Below are 19579 nucleotides of genomic sequence, written 5' to 3'. Positions count from 1 at the left end.
AACAGGGGGAGGGGGGACACTTACACCTAAGCCCTCCTCTGCAGAGAGCTAATGAGTCTGAGCCGTGCTGATCCCTGATGTTCTGGCTCCTGGAGCTTGTATCCAAGCCGCTAGCTGGGCTTACAAAAGTAAAAGCCAGCTGGCCTGCCTGCCTGCCTGCTGGGAGGCTATTGGGAGGACGGGAGCAAAGGAGAAATTGGCAGGAAGCCTCGAGAGTGAGGTGCTGGGAGGATGGGAGCCCTTCCTTACCCAGCTTTCTTTGTACCTACCTCCAGGTTCACAGCGACTTCACTGCAGCAGCAACAAGAGGTGCTATGGCTGTCATTGATGGCAATGTCATGGCCATCAACCCCAGTGAAGAGACCAAGATGCAGATGTTCATCTGGAACAACATTTTCTTCAGCCTGGGCTTTGATGTCCGTGACCACTACAAGGACTTTGGCGGAGATGTTGCTGCTTACGTAGCTCCTACCAATGATCTCAATGGTGTGCGGACCTATAACGCTGTGGATGTAGAAGGGCTGTACACGCTGGGGACTGTGGTGGTGGATTACAGAGGTTACAGGGTGACAGCTCAGTCTATTATTCCTGGCATCTTGGAACGGGAGCAGGAACAGAGTGTCATCTATGGGTCAATAGACTTTGGCAAGACAGTTGTCTCACACCCCAAGTACCTGGAGCTGCTGGAGAAGACCAGCAGGCCACTTAAGATCCAGAAGCACAAAGTCCTCAATGACAAGAATGAGGAGGTGGAGCTGTGCTCCTCAGTGGAGTGCAAAGGCATTATTGGCAATGACGGGCGCCACTACATCCTGGACCTGCTCCGCACTTTCCCTCCAGACCTAAACTTCCTGCCTGTTGAAGGGGAGGAGATGCCAGAGGAATGTAAGAAAATGGGGTTCCCCAAGCAGCACAGACACAAGCTTTGCTGTCTCCGGCAAGAGCTTGTCGATGCCTTTGTAGAACACAGGTGAGCTGAGCTTCCCCTTCCTTCCCCTGCAACAGGTAATGGTCCAGGTCAGGACCACGCTGCCTTGTCCCAGGGACAGCACAACAGAGCTCCCAGAAGTGGGCAGCGTACTTCCCCGTTGCTTGGCTGTGCAGCTGCAATTACTGAAACTTAATTCACAAGGTGAAAGCAGTAGGGCTTCTGTGACAGGGTTACAGGGAGCCAGGGAAGGAGGTGGTTTTCTAGTCTCCAGATCTATTTTTGTTATTTCCTGTGCAGACACTTAGAAGTTCTTCTTTCCCTGTGGATGTGCTGTGCACCTGATAGCTAGGGAGTGGGAAGGATTTATGCTGCTTTTTAAGGCTCTCCAGATGTCTAGAATGCTACTTTTTTTTTTCTTCTCTCCTAGAGGCTGGAAAAAAATTAGCTGTGGGAAGTGCTGTAGGCACTTTTGTGGTGGGATGTGTTGGCATTTGGGCTCGCTCAGTGCAGGCGAAGAAGTGGGAGCCTGGGAGCAGGACAAGTTGAAGTTGTGTGGCGTGGCTGCAGGGTGCTGGTGATGATAATGCTCCTGCTTCCGATCTGAAGGGCTGTGGGTGCTGTGCTGTCACAGGTGGTCAGAGCCTGTGCTTCACTTGCAGGGAGGACCAGCCCTCCAGTTGCTGATGGAGGAGCCCTGCCCACTGAGCAACCAGTTCTACAGCCAGTGCCCTTCCTGGTCCTGCCAGGTGCCTGCAGGCAGAGTTTGCTGCTCCCTGGGAGAGCTTCCAGACCAGCAGCCTGCAGGACCATGGCTGTAGGGTGCTGCTCTCTGCTAAGAGCTTGTGGCAAAACTGCTGCCAGTTTGGTTTTGATTAGTCCCAAGTGTCTGGCAGCAAGTGTTCCTGAGCTGTCTGCTGATGCTTATAGAAAGCAGTTTGTAACCACTGCAAGGAGACTAGTTTCCCATTGTGATGAGTAATGAAAACCCACTTTATTTGCTGCTTCTGATAAATCAAAAGAGCTTATATTATTTTTGGAAAGCTCATGGGAAGAGGGTGTACGTCCTGTTTTTCCACAGGGAAACTGTGGTCAGTAATGCTAACAGTAATGCGAGGCTTTTCCTCGCAGAGCAGTGGTGATCCCTCTGGATTCTCCTGCTGTGCTGAATTCCTCTTTCCCTTTACTGTAGGTATCTCTTATTCATGAAGCTGGCTGCACTGCAGCTGATGCAGCACAAAGCCAACAAGCAGGAGAGCTCAGGTGCGCTGGAAAATGGCACCTCTCCGGAGAACGGTACTGCAGATGGCGAGAAGTCTGAGTCAGAGGATGGTAAAATAGACGATAACGTGACCGGACTTGATCAGGTGAAAGAGCTTGCTGAGACCATTGCATCGGATGATGGAACAGGTATTTCGCCCCCAGCACCAGAAGTGGCCCGGGCCCCCTGCCCTTGGCTGGTGGGCTGCCTCCAGGTGGGGGCTGGGCTGGGGTGGTCAGCGTCATGGTTTGTTCTTACACAGGACGAGCACTGGCTGCTTCTATCTATATGGTCTTGGCTCTGGGCAGAGCCGTTTGCACTCGTTATTGAATCGCCCTGGGGACAGGTTGGGTAGGTGGGTGAGTGCCCCTCAGGGTGCAGCCTGGCAGCCCTGCTGGAGCGAGAGCCTGGCCTGCGGGACGGGGGCTACGCTGCCAGGGGCTCGGTGCGGGCGGAGGGGAGTGGGCTCTGGCAGGGCTGGGACGCATGCAATGCCCAGGCATTCCTTTGGGAATCCCAGGCTTGGATTTCTGAGTGTCCGCAGCTTGCGGGTGGGGAGGTCCATGGGTTTTCTGGGTCATCTTACGTACTTCTGTTCAGATTTTGCATTTTGCAGCCGTCCTCCTTTCTGAGGATCTTGCAATTGATTGTTTTTATAATGGATTTCAGCAGAATGTGCCATCGTTGCTGCTTGTAGTAACAAAACATTTATCTTAATTTAATAACCGGGCTTGTCACTCTGAAATCCACATTCATTTATTCTGTTTTTATTTCCTGCTCCAGTGGATCCCAAAAGCAGAGAAGTGATTAGAAATGCTTGCAAGGCTGTAGGCTCCATTAGCGACACATCATTTGACATTCGGTTTAACCCAGACATTTTCTCACCAGGTATGTGTACAAAGCACTGGTTTCAGTCCTCCTTCAGAGGATTGCTGCGTCCAGCCAGCTACAGACAAAAAATTGTGTTCTGTAGCCAAGAATATTGCTGGCTTTTAGCTAGCTGGGCATGGTGCAGGGCTCTCCATGCAGCACAAAGATACAGAAAAGAAAAAGATGTGCAATTGATAGCAATGCTTAAACTACCAAATGCAGGCAGTAAGCTGTCTCCCACTGCTATGCACGGGGGAGGTCTGTAGATTGCTGCCAAGAATCTTCTTGTGATTCTCCAGCATCCCAGCTGCTAGACCACCTGAAAAGAAGCAGAGGGAAGGGAAAAAACTCAACTTGATCCTAGTGTAGTAGTTTACAAAAAAAACCCCAAACCAGTTGTAGTTGAAGGACTGATGTTGGGTCGTTAGTGAAGGGTGGGGTTTGTTTTAGTAACGTTATTGTAAGCAGGTCACAGTGCCCTTTCAAACGCATGCATCAGTCACAGGCATCGTCTGTAGCTTTCCGTGGCTGGAATCAGTATTTTTTATTTGGAAATACAGAAGCAGCTCCCAGAGTATTTATGGGGGGTGAATACTGAGGCTGTATATGTACACATTGCAGGGGAATGGTCATATAGTTGAATTCAGCTTGGAATAAATGTGTCGGAAGGAGCATGTGTTTTTAAACACTCCAGCATCTTCTAAGGCTGGTGAAGGTTAGTGTTTTGGCACTGACTTTGCAGCTAGTACTTAAACCTTATTTTAATTCTGGTGTGCAAAAGCCAAAGGCTCTGATTTTCTAGCACTTGCAGTATTTGCTGGCCCATCTGCTGAACTGTTCCCACTTCAGTCTAGCCAGTTGACTCTTTTGCACTGGAAATGTATGCAGCACTAGGTGGAATGGGCCAGATAAAAGTACAAAAATTCTGCTCTTCAAAAGCAGTGTTAAGAAAGAATAAGTGGACCAGAGCAGCACAACCACTAACCAAGCAGAGCAGCTCATGCTCTTGTCATCGAAACTTGTTGAAGGGTGTATGAGTTTTTGAAGAACTATCTTTAATTCCAGGGAGACAGAATCACTTCAACTATTTACCTGCTCTTACTGTAAGCTTTGTGTATATTACTTGTCTCTCTGAGTTGATATGCTTTATCTTTTCTCTCTTTTACTCTCCCAGGTGTTCGCTTTCCCGAGTCGAGTAAAGAGGAGGTGCAGGATCAGAAGCAGTTGCTGAAGGATGCTGCAGCGTTCTTGCTGTCGTGCCAGATCCCAGGTTTGGTAAGGAACAGAGGACCAGTAGCAGTGCCCCCTCTGAAAGATTGCCCAGGCCCAACCACTTGGCGCAAGCACTGGCACGGTGGTACACCGGTTCTGCCTCCTGAGCGAGTGTTGTGTTCCTCTCTGGTGCCAGCAGTGAAGTATGGTGAACACTGCAGGCATCTCTGGTGCAAGAGCAAGAAGGGTTTTCCATTTCCCATCTTACATCATGGCACAATTTTCCCACCTCAGTCCAACAAAGAATTTTTGGCACTGGTAGTTAAGTCATTGCTAAGAGTTTGGGACAATAAAGGCCACATAAGCCATCCTCCCTAGCCCTGGGCATCGTGCACAACTTACGTGTATTATCTGACCCTGATTATGACTCAAGGGGTGACTAAAAATTTGGAGTCACCTGGGAAAATGTTCTAATACCTATTGTAAAAACTCCCTCTGTAAGTCTTAGGTGTTTTGGATGCTTACCCATGCCCCTGGCTAGATAAGAAATACCAGCTTTTTCCTTCTCAAGACCCTCTCCAAACTGACTGTTAATGCAGGCATCACAGCAGCACCGTCGCTAGGACGGTACAGTTGATGATCTCAACTCCAAGAGGTGCAGGAGGAGTTGGCCTTACATAGGAGGGGATTTTTCCTTGCTGGAAAGTTTCTTCAGGACTCAAAATCCACTAGTTTTGTAGTCGGCATAACCTTTAAGACCAGGTATTCAGCCTTCAAATAAAAAAAGAAGGGGGAGTTAATCAGAAGAGGGCTCGGTGACTGTTGTTTTACAAGGTAGTTGGTACACTAGTGTATATACCCAAAATGCTGCACAAGCACGTGTGAGGGCAGGTTACAGGCCAGCTGCTGTGAGCAGCCAGCCTTCCGTAGGCTGCGTATCGGAGGGTAACTGGTGTTACTCCAGGACATGAGTTAAGTGAGTCTTTATCAGCACTGCAGCACAGCTTAAAATGCAAGTGCCATTTCCCCTTATCAACTAAGCGTGCACAACTCCACGTAGACTTTTTAATTGGAAATGTGTTTAGTTAGTGACCGTGAGGCCAGTAAAGAAGGGTTAGCCTGCTAGTTCCACAAGCATTGGTTAAATAAGGCATGCCAAGGGGAAAGTGGTTCTCGGTGCCTGAGCCACAGGAGTCCTCAGAGTCCCTGCTCTGCTGCCAGCTCCTGCGTGGCCTGGGGCAGACTGCTGGAAGCCATATGCTGGGTTATGCTCACTGGTCTCCTTGGGCCCCTCCAGAGGTGGCACACCCTGCACTTGGTTACAGTCCTCTGTGCCGCTCCGTGGGGCCTTCACCGCTTGTTTTGCACAGGGAATTGGATGAAGCCTGAGCTGTTTTACTCTTGACAGTCGATCTCTCAGCACCTCAGTTGCCCGGTGCTTGTTGGAAGTGAGTAGTGCTGCTCATTGTCTGCTGAGGCACGACGGTACAATCGAGCTTGCACAAACTGCTTTGGGCCATCTGCTGCGAGTGTTCCCCCTGCCCGTATAGCACGGTGGGCTCTGGTATTACAGCACTCTGCCCACCAAAAGAACCTTGCTCAGGGTCACTGTTGGCCTTTGGTGCCCCTGAAGCCCCGGTAATGGAGGCGTGTGCTTGACCAGCAGCTGCGGAGAGCGGTCCTGCCCACCGTGCCCTTCAGCACTGGGTGTGCTGCATCCCCTTAGTGCTGGCCCAGCGCCGCCTCTGCCGCAGCTGCGCAGGGGGCTCGAGGCTGTGGTTGCTTGGGGCTTCCTCTGCCGGACCTCAGAGCAGCAGTCCCACCCTGGCAGCGCAGCAGAGGAGGCACTAACCAGAGCTCCTGAGGAATCTCTCCAGGCTGAGTTTATCCGCCTTGCCGGCTGTGGAGCCTAGGGCCCAAGGCTGGGAGCGCCTGGTAGCCTGGGCTCTGGCTGATCAATGCGCTGCAGTTGCCAGCTCTTGCTGTGCTTGCGACTTAAATGTCATCCCTGGAAACTGCCTTCTGTGCTAGGGAATGCCTTTTCCCCTCCCCAGTCAGATTATTATTTTTTTCTTTAATTTTTCGTTTTTTTTAAAAACCGAAATTCTTTCCTATGTGTTTCCTTTCAGTAACCGAAGTTTGTATATACCCTGCAGGTCAAAGACTGCCTGGATCACACAGTGCTGCCGATGGATGGGGCTACCTTGGCAGAGGCCATGCACCAGAGGGGCATCAACATGCGTTACCTAGGCAAAGTGATCAACTTCATCACCAAGACCCCTGGCCGTGCTCAGCTGGATCACATTTTTGTAAGCACCAGGCTTAACTTCAGACTGTCAGTTAGAACCACCTCTGGCATAGATTCCCTGTATAGGTTCCAGCTTGGCCAGTTGTTTTCTCTGTGTAAAAATAAACAGCTTCAAAAACGGGGGGAGGGAGGAGGACCTGTAAGTGGTGAGTGGGGAGTTCTGCTCCCAAATACTCGGTGGCTTTCATAATGTTAGGAAGTTTGAGTGTCCTTTGGGACAGAGAGGTGCTTCGGGGATTCCCAGGTGTGACAGCAGGTGACACACAGTTGGATCTTAAGCCATGCATTTTTCAAGTTCCATCCAGGCTTGGAATTGAACTGGAAAGTGTGCGAGCGTGGCTGTCCACGAGCATGCGTGGGGCTAGTGCTGCAGCAGCTCCTGGAAGCACCGCTAGAGCTGAGCTGTGCCGCACGGGGTGGCTTGTGGTCACCCTGCACGGTTGTGCCGGGGGCTCTTCGCTGGCTCCAGTCGTCAAATGCAAAACGGTTCTGTGCTGCAGGGGAAGGCCCGGAGAGTGTGCTTTCTGCAGATCTTGATAAAAGCCCACTTCAAAAGTGGAGTGTATTTTTCATTGTTATTGCCAACTGACTCTTAGTCTCGATTCTTTATTCTTTTGGGTAGAAAATAGGTATCAGTGAATTGATCACTCGATCGGCTAAACACATCTTCAAGACGTACCTCCAGGTATGACCTGCAGTCTAACCTCTTGCCTTGCGTGTCCTCTCTAATGACTTTTTTAACAAATAGAGAGCTGTTTGAGTCTCTGCTCTCATTAGGCAGTTCGTGGGGGTTGCTTAGCAACGGGAAGTACAATCTCATTAGTGCTAAAATACGTACAGGCCTGCATGTAGGGGAAAATAAGTTCCCACTTGAAGATGGCTTTCCCAGAGAGTAATCATTCACGCTTTTCTTCCCCAGATTCTCACTCACTATGTTGAAGGCTTCTAAAAGTGAAATCACGGCTTGTTTTCCCTGTAATGCCTTTCCCTCTTAAACAGTGTTGCTTTTGCCTTTCTAAGAAGCTTTCTTAATTGCAAGAACACTAGTGCATCCTTATAACTAACCGTACATGGCATAGCAACGCACCTGGCTTTATTCTAGTGTCAGTCTTCTTTACGCTCTCTAGTTTCTCTGTCCCAGGTAGCAGCCGTAAATGGAACTATATCTTTGTGTGTGTGTAGGTATATACTTACATCTACGTAATTCTGTCTGCACTAGTTCCCCTTGCAAATACTGCCTTTCTTTCCCTCTCCTGGAAGATTTTCCTGTTCCTGGTAGGACTGGAGATTTGTGAGGCTCAGGGTCAGAGTAGGGCCTGTGTGATGGCAGGTGTCTTCCACAACTGATTTTTGGTGTCTCGCTCTAGGGTGTGGAGCTGTCGGGTTTATCAGCAGCCATCAGCCACTTCCTCAATTGCTTTCTAAGTTCCTTTCCAAATCCCATTGCCCATCTTCCAGCTGATGAGCTGGTCTCCAAGAAAAAGAATAAGAAAAGGAAAAACAGGAACCTTGGAAATGCTGATAACACTGCATGGGCCAGCATGACCCCTCAGGAACTTTGGAAGAATATTTGTTCAGAAGCAAAGAACTACTTTGATTTTAGTCTTGAATGGTAAGCTGAGCAAATTGCCCTCGCTTGTGCCTGAGCACTCACCAAATGTCGGTACCTCTTACTGTTCTTTAATGGGACCTGCTTTTTTTCACTCATTTTATGTTTGAATATTTCTGTTTGAATATAAATTTGTACTCTAAGGGAGTTTTGCAGGCTTATAATGCCAGATCAGGCAAAGAGTAGCAGGGGGAAGTGTAACTGAAATTTGAAATGAGATGGAACCTGTGAGGCAGAGGTGGCTAGGAAAACCAGAGGAGGAAGGGAAACCTCTCCGTAGTGGTGCAGAGGCGAGCAGAAGGCAAGAAGCTGAAGGACAGTAGTCAAAAGATGAATATCTGTCTACATAGATGATGATTTAGGCTGAAGGGAGCTTATGTTCCAAAACAGTGACAGCTTCTCCTGTATCTGAAGCAGAGAATGGTGCTGGAAGTTGCAGATAGTGAGTGTTAAACTGGAAGCACAAACAGAGCAGCCCAAGGGGAAAAAACTGCGAGTAGTTGGCTAGATGAGTGATCATCCCTTCACGCCAGGGACAGCTCGCTCTTGGTAAGGAGATGAAGGCATTTGGACTCTCACCCGGACCGTGCAGTGAGCTTTGAAGAGACCACATACAGGATTTCAGTAAAAAGCACTGTTGTGCAACTCTGTAAGCTTTAATAAAATGTTACCAACCACGGCAGTGTTGGTTCTGTTAGCACCTCACTGTACAGGGACTGGTGCTTCAGGCCTACCACAGTGGAGGGATGTCCTTGGGCAGAAACCTTCCTGAGAGCTGAAGCTTGTGTGTGCTTTTTGCAGTGAGAATGCCGACCAAGCAGCTGAAGTGTATAATCTACAGAAGATCACCCTGCTTCGTGAAATATCCCTCAAAACTGGAGTCCAAGTAAGATCCATGTCTTCCCTTCCCTTCCCCACCATGTTCTGTACTGAGAAACTTGAAGAGTAAGTGCAGACGGCTTTGCAGGGGCCAGCCTTTCAGACAGACAGCACAAGCTCCTGAAGGTCTTTGTGGTGGTAATGTTGGAATACAGGTTCCACCCCTGGGAAAGAGATTTCTAATCCAGTTCTCTTTTAGGGTGAACTTGCTGTGCATCTCCCTTGGAAGATTAGCCAGCCTGAATTAATTCCTGTAGCTTGCTCGCTCTGACAGACCAAACTCGCATCTTATGTTCATGACGTGCATGCTCCCTGTGCAGAGAAGCAGCTCTTTGGCTGAGCAGAGCAAGACTTCAGGGTTGTCTTTGCTTGAAGTACAGGGGTTTTCCTTCCCCACAGCACTACCTTATCACCCCTCTGGGGTGTGCGGGAGATTGGCTGGATGGGGTTCCCTTGTCAGGGACCCCATCACATATGTGATGGTACACTGTGCCTCGGCACTGTGGTGTGATTTGTCACACACATGGTGGTGCACGCCTGCATGTGACCTTCTTTCAAAACCCTTGCGCCTAGCTAGGGATATGGGAGATATTTTGACTGTGGATCCACATGCAGAATTCAAGGCTCATTTTCCGCTCTTTTCTTGCCAAATACCTGTGAAGGGGGTGACCATGACCTCCGATCTCTTTGGTTCCTCCAGATACTGCTGAAGGAGTACAACTTTGACAACAGACACAAGCCCACCTTCACAGAAGAGGATATTCTCAACATCTTCCCTGTAGTGAAGCACGTAAACCCCAAAGCCTCAGACGCTTTCCACTTCTTTCAGAGCGGGCAAGCAAAGGTTCAGCAAGGTACAGACCCAACATGCCTCTGCCTCTTGAGGTGACTGCTGATAAAGGGAAGAGCAGGGTATGTGTGGCATGGCCCGCTGCCCTTTGTCAGTGCACCCCACACACACAACCCTGTTCTGGTGGAGAACCGTGGTCTCCAGGACCCTCTGACACACACACCTGCTATAGAGTCACCAGCAACGAACAGGGATGGATGCAGGGCAGCAGTTCTCTTCCTCGAGGTTTTAGACCTTCCTCAAGGCAGTGACTATGGCTGCGTATCCCAGTACTGGTTTTGCTCCATGGGCAACGCACTTCTCCAGTAGTATTAGGGGTTTTTTAACATACATGCGTATATGAATACCAGTTTTCTTTCAGGTTTCTTAAAGGAGGGCTGCGAGCTCATCAACGAAGCCTTAAACTTGTTCAACAATGTGTATGGTGCTATGCATGTAGAAATATGTGCCTGCCTGAGGCTGCTAGCTCGTCTCAACTATATCATGGGAGATTATTCAGAGGTAAGCAAGGGCTTGGATAGGGTCTGCGTAGTCCTTTCATTCCTTATCCATGCTTGCTTGCTCAAGCGCCTGGCACTGTGTGACTTGGTCTTGGGTCTTCTGTTCTGTTCAGGCCTTAAGTAATCAGCAGAAAGCAGTGCTAATGAGCGAGAGGGTCCTGGGTATTGAACATCCCAACACGATTCAAGAATACGTGAGTACAGGGTGCTGGGGGAGAAGCAGCACCTCGTGTGTCCGCCTGGAGCCTGTGAGCCTTAATTCATGTCTGCATCTAGAAAACAGTTGCAGTTCTCCTTCCTTCTGCAGTGTTCTTCCCAGAATCCTCAACTTCCATCATAAGTTTTGTATCTTACGATTTTGTAAACCGAATACCTAAGTGTTTGCGTTATAAGCATCCTGCATGGTCAGGTTTTGTCCTACTTAGTTTTTAGAATTTTGGGGGTTTGTCTGCTGAATGTTTATTTCTGTTTATTAATTCTGCTGGCTTTTGCCCTGGGCTTGTCAGAAGTAAAGAACAGGAAAGAATCCCCCCAAAAGCGCAATCAGTATCGTACACATACAGGTCGACACCTTGAGGTGTGTAAGAGAAACCAAAGTGAAGCACTTCAACAGCTTCCTCAGTACTGTGTCTGACACAATACCTCAGTGGAGCTGTAAATCAGCCAGCAGACCGGGACTTTTCCGAGTGGTTGAAATCCTTTTTACCCTAAAGGAAGAGTTTCTTACTTGTGTGCAGCTGAGGAAAGGAGTAGAAGAGAGAGAGGAGTTTGCTTTAGAGTGGTAAGTAAAAACCATTAATGCTGGGTTACTACTTTTGTTCTAGATGCACCTTGCTTTGTACTGCTTTGCAAACAGCCAGCTCTCTACAGCATTGAACTTACTCTACCGTGCACGCTACCTCATGCTGTTGGTATTTGGGGAGGATCACCCAGAAATGGCACTCTTAGATGTAAGTAACCTTTTAGAGTCTTTGGGTTTCTAATCTCCAAGAAACCTCTTGGCCATTAAGATGCCCACAGTACTGGCTACTTAAACATTTAGGCACTGCTTTTTCCTCTCTGGGTTGCTACCAGTTGGTACCATTGGAAGGGAAAAAAGGAGTTTGACACTCTAGCTGGGAAGGTCAGCTCTCTGTGGTTGGTGCTCTGCATGGGGTCACTGGAGGTGTGGGTTTGTGCACCTGTAATCCTTGGGCAAATTCCTTAATTATGTTCTTGTTGCCCTCGTGTAAAATAAGAGTTCCTCAGTGTTCCTTTGGCTTGTTTGGACCGACCTCCCAAGGGGGAGGGTGGTCTCCTGTTACAACATGGTATTCGGGTAACCACCAGGGACTTGTGGCTGCTACAGCCTGCTTCACAGTGAAACCTGTGTGGTCTTGCCGTTTACAAAGCAATGAACATGTAGTTTGTTTGCCTTTTGGAATGCCTTGACTTCTCTGTGCAGAACAACATTGGCTTGGTGCTCCACGGGGTTATGGAGTATGACCTGTCCCTCCGGTTCCTAGAGAATGCGCTGGCCATCAGCTCCAAGTATCACGGCTCCAAGTCTTTGAAAGTTGCGCTAAGGTGAGGCAGGGTGGAGCTGGGCTGGGTCACTGCACTGTTGAAGGGAGCACATTCACCATGTGCTCATACGGGAGGGATCTGATCCAGCTGTGTCCTGTTCAATTAGACTCAATCTTGTCCCAGCTGTCAGACTTCTTGAGACTGCTGGGCTGTGTGAGTCAAGGTCATGGTGCAGTATCAGGGCTTGTGGCTTCAAAAGATGGAGATCCTGTGTTCTTGGTGTTAATTGTGGGATCTGCTGTGACGCTGATTGCCCCAAAAATCTGTCAAATGACCCCTGGTCGTTGTGGATTTTCAGTAGAAAAACTTACATGGCAAGTGAAGGTTGGAGAGCAAGGCTAACGTAATTATGTATCTCCCCAGTCTCCCAGTATAAACACTTGTCTTAATTGTTTCAGCCCTCAGGGAGCTATCTTTTGAGAAGCATATAATTTGCTTTTGTCCTTTACCATAAAGCCTTGTATTTGAATAAAATAGTGAGCAGCTTCCCTGTGTTTCCAAGGGAGCTATGAGCGGTCGGCACCTTTAGGATCTGCGCTAAATACCCACTGCTCTTCTGTGCACTGTCTTTTTGAATGCAAAACTGGCTCGCTATCATCCAAGCAGTGGCCCACTCCTAATTACTACTACCACATTGCAACCCATCTGTTCCTCATCAGGGTGAGAATAAATCTTATTAAGCACCCACAAGAGTCTGGTTTGTTTTCCAGCAGTTGACGGGTATACGTTCTGCAGAGAGCATCTTGCCTGGCCTTAGCAGCACTGGGATGTGTGATGGGATTCGTCACCTCCCACAGAGTAACACTGCCAAAACCAGAAATCTTTTTTTCATTCCAGAAACACTAAGGAAGCAAAATCCAAGCCAATTCAGCTTTCCCAACTGGGTCCCAGCTCTGCCACTGTTTTGCTAGTTGTTTCTGAAGATTGATTTTTTTTTTTTTTCATTTTTTTTTTATCTTGTCTGTGTATAATCCAAATAATTCACGCATTTGCTTTCTAAGAAACAAAAAGACCCTTTTTGAAGGATAAGGGCTTATGGCTGCTTCCCCCTTCTCCGGTGAACAAATGCAGCCCTGAGATGTTCCTGCGGATGTGCTGCTGCTATTCAGTTTGCTGCTGTGGCCTTCGGTTTTCCTGGGTGCAGGAGGAAAAAAAGTCCCTGATTCAGTCTTTACTTCCATAGGCTGCTTTTCAGCATTTCCGTAAAACCCAGACTGGTGTAGTACATCAATCCCCAGACAGGGTGGGAAGAAGTAACTGCTGGGGTGCTGTACTGCGAGTCCAGTATCTGTCTCCTTTCGCACTGGTATTAAGCTTCTAGCCAAAACATTATGTTAAAGTCCTGCTTGCTGTAGGGCAGAAACGTTTCTTCTTCGTGAAAGCTTTTCTAAACCCTTTTCCTTCCTTCAGCCACCACTTGGTAGCCCGAGTGTATGAGAGCAAAGCAGAATTCCGGTCAGCTCTGCAGCACGAGAAGGAAGGCTACACCATCTACAAAAACCAGGTAATGAGCGGGTGTGCTGCTAACTTGTATCATACCACGTCACTGCCAGAAACGTGCAGTGCCACCGCTGGGGACTTGGGGAGGCCTTTCTTACAAACCGCTCTGCGCAGGTGCCAGGTAATCTTCTTTCTAGGGATGGGGCAGAATTGCTGCCCTGTACGATAACTGAGGGCTTTCATGCCAAAAGGCTTTGAATAGCCTTTCTGCAAGTTAGCTCTTGCTGTATGTACCCAGTCACTGGACAGAAACTCCTGCTGGTGGCACAGCCTGCATTCCGGCCACTGAAAGAACTGGTCTGTTCTTTCCACTTTTTGCACCATGTATCTTTTAAATACCTGATCCAAACTAGTTTGGTAGTTGAGCTGTTTTGTGGGCAGTACCTTCTCCCGCTCGCAGCCCTTGCTGATGCACAGTGAAACTTCTGCATCAGCCCGGGGTCTGTCTGAACACGTCTGCAGTTGTACTCGGTGATTCAGTGCCCTCTTAGTGGCTGAAAGCACAGCCTGGTGGAGGGAATGCCACTCGCCCTGCAAACATGCTCCTGCTTGATGGAAATGTGTAATGTTGATAATAAGGCTCCTAGAGGAAATTTTGTTTGTTTTTTTTGAATGCCAAGCCAGGTGAAATCCAGTTCTCATGAGTTTCTGTAAAGATGTTGAGCTAGCAGAGACTAGGAGTGCACCCTGGTTTGGGTCCTGTTCTGATTTTTCCTTTTTCTGATAAGCTTGGAGAACACCATGAAAAGACCAAAGAGAGCTCTGAGTACTTGAAATACCTGACTCAGCAAGCAGTCGCTCTTCAACGCACAATGAATGAGATTTACAAGAATGGCTCCAATGCAAACATCATGCCACTTAAGGTAACTTCTACGCAATAAGGGCAATCGAGAGTATCTGTCATGAAGGCAGAGGTTTGTTTTGCTGTTCCTGAAGGACAAGGCAGCATACGCATACAGATGTGTCCTGTGCAGGAGGTGGCAATGGCTGTGCCAGCTGCAGACCCTTCAGGGGCAGGATGGCCCTGCAAAGGCAGAGGCTCAGACACAGCATGGCGTAACCGAGCCAGACTGACCATTTGTCCCCTCTGCTTCTGAACCAAGTGGCTCTGGCTCTTTCTCCTGCGCTGGGGCTGTGGAGCACAGCTGGCTGCATTGCAGGGCACCCAGGGAGATCTGTAAGGTTTGCATTGGGCAGCTCACAGCGTGGGAGCCTGAGCACCTCTGTGCAAACCTGCCCCTCTGCTGACTCACTGGCTGTAGGCAGGTTGCTCAATCCAAAAGTACTTCAGTTTCTTTATCCTAAAAACGCTGTCATCTTTCACCAGGTGCTTTGTTCTCCTTCCAAGGATTGTGTGGTGTGGGGAGGCTGGGCAGCAGAGCGGAGCGTGGGGGGGGCCTGCCTTGCTTCGCCTTACATGGAACAGGAGATTGGCCTGCTGGGGCCAAACCCAGCTGCTCTTATCTGCCTGTGCACCTGGCAGATCACACCAGCCTGTCTGTGGCATATCTAGGGGGGTAAGCACTGACTTGTGCAATGGGTGCTCTCCCTGCTGGAGTTCATAGAGTAATTTGAGCAGAAGGACCTTGAACTGATTAAAGTCCAGGCAATAGTGTCCCACGGGGAGATGCTGGGAATTTAGCTTAAGTCCCACAGAGTATGGAGAAGGTCTTCCACACTGACTGGCTGCGGACCTCTAGATTTTCAACTGATGTTTTCTACCTCTTTTTATACCCATAAATTATGCCACCTTACAGCTATTAGGGTTTCATATAAGACATGGGGTTTCCATGCTATCTGGACTTGCTTAGGAGCTCAGTGTTCTTCTTTAGGTTTTGACTGCTAATACTTTTTTTTTTTTTTTTCTTATGCTGTAGTTCACAGCTCCCAGTATGGCCAGTGTCCTGGAGCAGCTCAACATTATCAATGGAATTCTCTTCATTCCACTAAGGTAGAGCGATACCTCTGTGTGTTTGTACATTTAGAATTCAGGTAGTCTTTTTGTATTATGCTATCTCAGGAATAAAGATAAATGCAGTGCTTGCCTTTGCATTAAGAGTCCCTGACCCAAAATGTGGAGTTAGCAGTGACCACGCGTACCTCTCCTCTTCCTGCAGCACTAGGCAAAAACCAGCAGAAATTGTCACTTCTGCATAAAAACTGCTTTTGAAGGTGCTAGGTCCCTTGAAGGCACTCCTGAACACTTGCAAAGGGATGCTTTGTGGGGTCCCTGGGAATCCTTAGTGGCACAAAAAAAAGCTCATGGTTGGAGGAACATTGCATGAAATATCAGGTGTCTCTTTCAAAACTGTAACCTTGAGCTTGTAGCAGCCATCTGATCTCACAAAGCCCAGACTGCTCTGTGAAACTAAAGGAAATCAGGCGAGCTCCCTGGAGGGTTGGTGCATCAGAGGGCAAGACCACTATTGTGCGACTTGCCCCAGGGTTGCTGTGCCAGCAGCCAGGGGCTGCCATCTACCCCTAGTGCCTGTTCTCAGCCCATTGCCCCAGCAGCAAAGGGATTCTGCTGTTTAGCTCCATTTGCAGAGGGGGAGGCAGCTGGAGCACAGTCAGTAGTCTCTGCCCAGAAGAAATGAGGTGAGCAATGCTGGCCTGTGAAGAACAGCACTGGCTCTTCCACAGACAAGGCTGCCTAGCAGGGTCATTGTTTCTAGCACATCTTGAAGGTATTCCCTCTCCAGCTCCACAGGATTTGTTTACAAAGAACACTAGCTGAGATCATATTACTAGTCTTGATTATTATTATCATCAAGACCACTATAATCAGCAGTACTTTTTTTTTTTAAAAAAAGAAACCTATAAATTGTCTCTTAGCCTTTTGTTGAAAATTTGGTTGGGGTGGTGATGGAAAGAGATGACCTGAGCTGAGATTGCATTCCTCTGAGGCTGCAGATAGTCACTGATGGTAAAAATTCAGCAGAAGCAGCTGGAGGCTGCCTGGACATCAGATTAACCTTACTGCCTCTGCTGAGTGGCCACTGACAGGGTCACATCCTGGTGCCTCTTGGCTCAAAAACCTAATGGCAAACAAAGCACCTGGCCTTGCTCAGGTGTTGCTGAGATGTGGGACTGAGGCCTGGCAGGAGCAGGGCAAGTGCTAGGAACATTTCTTGCTTTATTGAAGACAAAAGTGTGCTTCGCATTGTTCCTAAAGCTGGTCTGATATTTGCTACCCTTCCTCATTTCCCCTTCAGCCAAAAAGACTTGGAGAACCTTAAAGCAGAGGTGCAGCGACGCCAGCAGCTCCAAGAAAGCATAAAAAGTGGTGAACAGCTGGAAACAGAGAACAAAGCTGTGGAGGAAAAAGAGGCTAAGCCAAGCATGCCTTCTGCTGAGATCCCCTTAACACAGAGCTCTGCTTAATGTGTACCTCGCTTAAAAAAAAAAAAAAGTTTAAACCACCCTTTTCTGAATCTGACCCAGGGTCTCGGACTCCCCTGGAGCAGCTCCTCCTTTTTTTGACAATGTTATTGCACTGGTACAATTAATACACAATGCAAAGAACTAATCTGAGAAATGTAATCTGTCTGAGTGAGCTTGTGTCTGCCACGAAGGGGAAGGTGGCCAGGATGCAGCAGCATATGAAACACCCATCCTAGGTGAGCGCAGCCAGAGGCTGTCCTGCCTGTGTGTGTACGTGTTGTGTGTGTGTGTGTGCGCATATCATCAGTTATTTCTACTTTGTACATATGAATTCCAAATGAACTGTCTTGAGGTATGTAACATTTCTCAGGTCATTTTTATGTTGACTAAGGATACTGCTTTGCTAAAACAGTACAAACTGGCCCCATCCACTGCTCAGCATTCTTGTACGATGTGGATTCCAAGCCAAAAGATTTATTTTTCCCCCAGTCACTATCCTAATTTGTGCTAAGAAAAACTAAGCAGCCATATTTGTATTGCTCAGATGACTGAAGCCTGTAATGTGTGTGTATACGTGGGGGACTGTACAGCATTTTCTACATCAGGATATAGCCATTGGATTCCTTTAACCATTTTTTTTTTTCTACTTTTGGTTGGCAGTTGGGCAATTCAGTGGGGTTTTGTAACATTCACATTCTAATTTTCAAGGTAAAGATATAGATAGATATATATATATATATATATATATATGATACTCACAGTTCCACCTCTGCTCTGCTTGCAGCTGAGTAACTTAGGATACTGTATCCAAAGAGCGAGGGCTTGATGTTCAAAAAAAGCGCACAAACTTCCATTACAGTGGAAACCCCAGTGCCTAGGAGAGAGTGGTGATGGCATCAACTGTGATTGAGCAGGAAAGTGTGGCCCTATTAGAAGAGCAGCGGGAAGAGGGAAGGGAAAGTCAGAAAATAGGGACTTGGTCTCATTTGCAATAGTGACCATAACACAGAGCCGGTGAACTTTAATCTGAGGGGCAAGTTGAACCGGATTGGAACCACACATTTCCCACAGCCTGAAATTACGAGGCTTTGGGGAGGGGGCTTAAATCAAAACTGAAATTCCCACAGCACTGAAACCTATGGCTGACACCTCTTGTGCACACCGGTTGCCAGGGAGCTTCCATTGCTGGCAATGGATGTTACTGAAGTGGCAGATGCCGCTAATCCAACCATATGTCCCCTCCCCATCACACATGTCCCATGGGGGTTGTTGATGACTAGCACATGCTCCCCTGGCCTCACTGGCCACAAAGCAGGTAAGATGTGGCCACCGCAGGCTATGATATGCCGACCGAGGTGAATATCCTTTTTTCCAGACGGATCAAGCTGTAGAACAACTGCCAAGTGCTAGCCCACAGCCGCCCTGTGTGTCAGAGGAGTCCAGCCTCTCTCTCTTTCTCTCTCATGTTGTCTGTCATGGATAGTACCCTGTGCTAATTTGCATTGCTTCTTTTACTGACCTTCTGGAGAACAAGTGCTGTCACTGCTCTGTACCCTTGTTTTCCTGTAGTGCGTTACAGGTACTTGTAACTTGTGGGGGAAGGGAAGGAGGGGAGCAGCCTCCGCGTTGAGAGGTGACAAAGCTGGAGGAGTCTTTACTGCAAAAGAACTTGCTCCTATTAGAAAAATTCTGAATTTCCTGGAAAGCAATCAATAAATGACTACAGTGCATCTTTCCTACAAGATTTTTCTTTTACTAGTGTCTTTCAGTCCATTAAAAGCTTTTTAAACTATTTTAGGTACTTCACTGGTTTCTTTACAGTTTGGTACAAGGTGTTGGTTACCATTAATCTGAGCACCATCGCTGGAGCCACCACTTCTGTTCTGTTGAGCAGGCACAGATCAGCCAGAGGCTTTAAGTCCTGTAACCGTACCAGTGCCACGCTGCAAGGTGCACTGCCCCATTAAGCACTTCCCTACCTGCAAATATTTGTTCTCTGTGTCCAGTATGCACTTCCCCTGGCTTACTTTCCCCAGTGATGCTCACGGTTGGTGCACGCATGCTGGGTTGTTTCAGTGCCCTCCTGAAAGCTCTTGGCCCACTTTGGAAGGTGCTGTGGTCACTGGAACACTTCAGCGAGCTGTGCGGGTCAGCACTGCCCCTGTGGACAAAGGCATCGACCTCAAACACTCAGTAATAAAACCAGTACCAGAATCACAACCACAGCAACCCAGCACCAGAGAAGCAGGAACCGCCCTCATCAGTCAACAGATGCTTCAGAATCTCTTGTGCCTGGAGGGAGAAGAGGTCCCTCATCCTGCCCAAGGGGAGAAGGGGGTGAGCAGGGGCTCTGTGGATTTTCATAAACACATGAAATGAAGCTGAAGGATGCAGATCCCAGCTAATACGCAGCTAAACTTGAACATCATTGTCAGTTCTTGAATAACTGCATTTAACAATAGACATTCTGTAATTACCTCAGTCGGGGTTTGGGTGCTCTCAGGTACTCTGTTCACAAGATCTTGTACAAAAAAGAACCGACAAAGGGGCACTGTAGGCGTACCAGGTCAAGAGGAGGGCGGGCGTTCAGGGAACAGAATGTAGCTCTCCTGGCCCTACAGCAACTCACCTCTGCGAGGCCAGCCTTGTTCCTACTTCATAGTTACGTATACTTTGCCTTTCACCACCTCAGACTTAACTCAGGTCTGGCTC

General features: G+C 48.3%; 1 protein-coding gene across 3 annotated transcripts in view; it reads left to right on the top strand.

Moving 5' to 3' along the window:
* Nucleotides 1-17012, top strand: part of CLUH (clustered mitochondria homolog) — a 38900-nt gene extending 21888 nt beyond the window's left edge. For all 3 annotated transcript variants that reach the window (XM_080397693.1, XM_080397692.1, XM_080397694.1), the window contains 17 exons: nucleotides 276-970; nucleotides 2121-2338; nucleotides 2973-3077; nucleotides 4234-4334; nucleotides 6428-6580; nucleotides 7202-7264; nucleotides 7947-8191; nucleotides 8990-9074; nucleotides 9768-9921; nucleotides 10279-10418; nucleotides 10531-10611; nucleotides 11242-11367; nucleotides 11862-11983; nucleotides 13394-13487; nucleotides 14212-14346; nucleotides 15361-15434; nucleotides 16699-17012. In XM_080397693.1, coding sequence (XP_080253819.1) covers nucleotides 276-970; nucleotides 2121-2338; nucleotides 2973-3077; nucleotides 4234-4334; nucleotides 6428-6580; nucleotides 7202-7264; nucleotides 7947-8191; nucleotides 8990-9074; nucleotides 9768-9921; nucleotides 10279-10418; nucleotides 10531-10611; nucleotides 11242-11367; nucleotides 11862-11983; nucleotides 13394-13487; nucleotides 14212-14346; nucleotides 15361-15434; nucleotides 16699-16867 — 2760 coding nt within the window. In that variant the 3' untranslated portion in view covers nucleotides 16868-17012. The remainder of the gene's footprint in view (nucleotides 1-275; nucleotides 971-2120; nucleotides 2339-2972; nucleotides 3078-4233; nucleotides 4335-6427; nucleotides 6581-7201; nucleotides 7265-7946; nucleotides 8192-8989; nucleotides 9075-9767; nucleotides 9922-10278; nucleotides 10419-10530; nucleotides 10612-11241; nucleotides 11368-11861; nucleotides 11984-13393; nucleotides 13488-14211; nucleotides 14347-15360; nucleotides 15435-16698) is intronic.
* The last annotated feature ends 2567 nt before the right edge of the window (nucleotides 17013-19579 follow it).

This window comes from Falco punctatus (genome assembly GCF_963210335.1).
Source record: "Falco punctatus genome assembly, chromosome: 1".
Lineage (NCBI taxonomy): Eukaryota > Metazoa > Chordata > Aves > Falconiformes > Falconidae > Falco > Falco punctatus.
The sequence above is the reverse complement of the archived record's forward strand: the minus strand, read 5'-3'. Positions and strand labels throughout refer to the sequence as shown.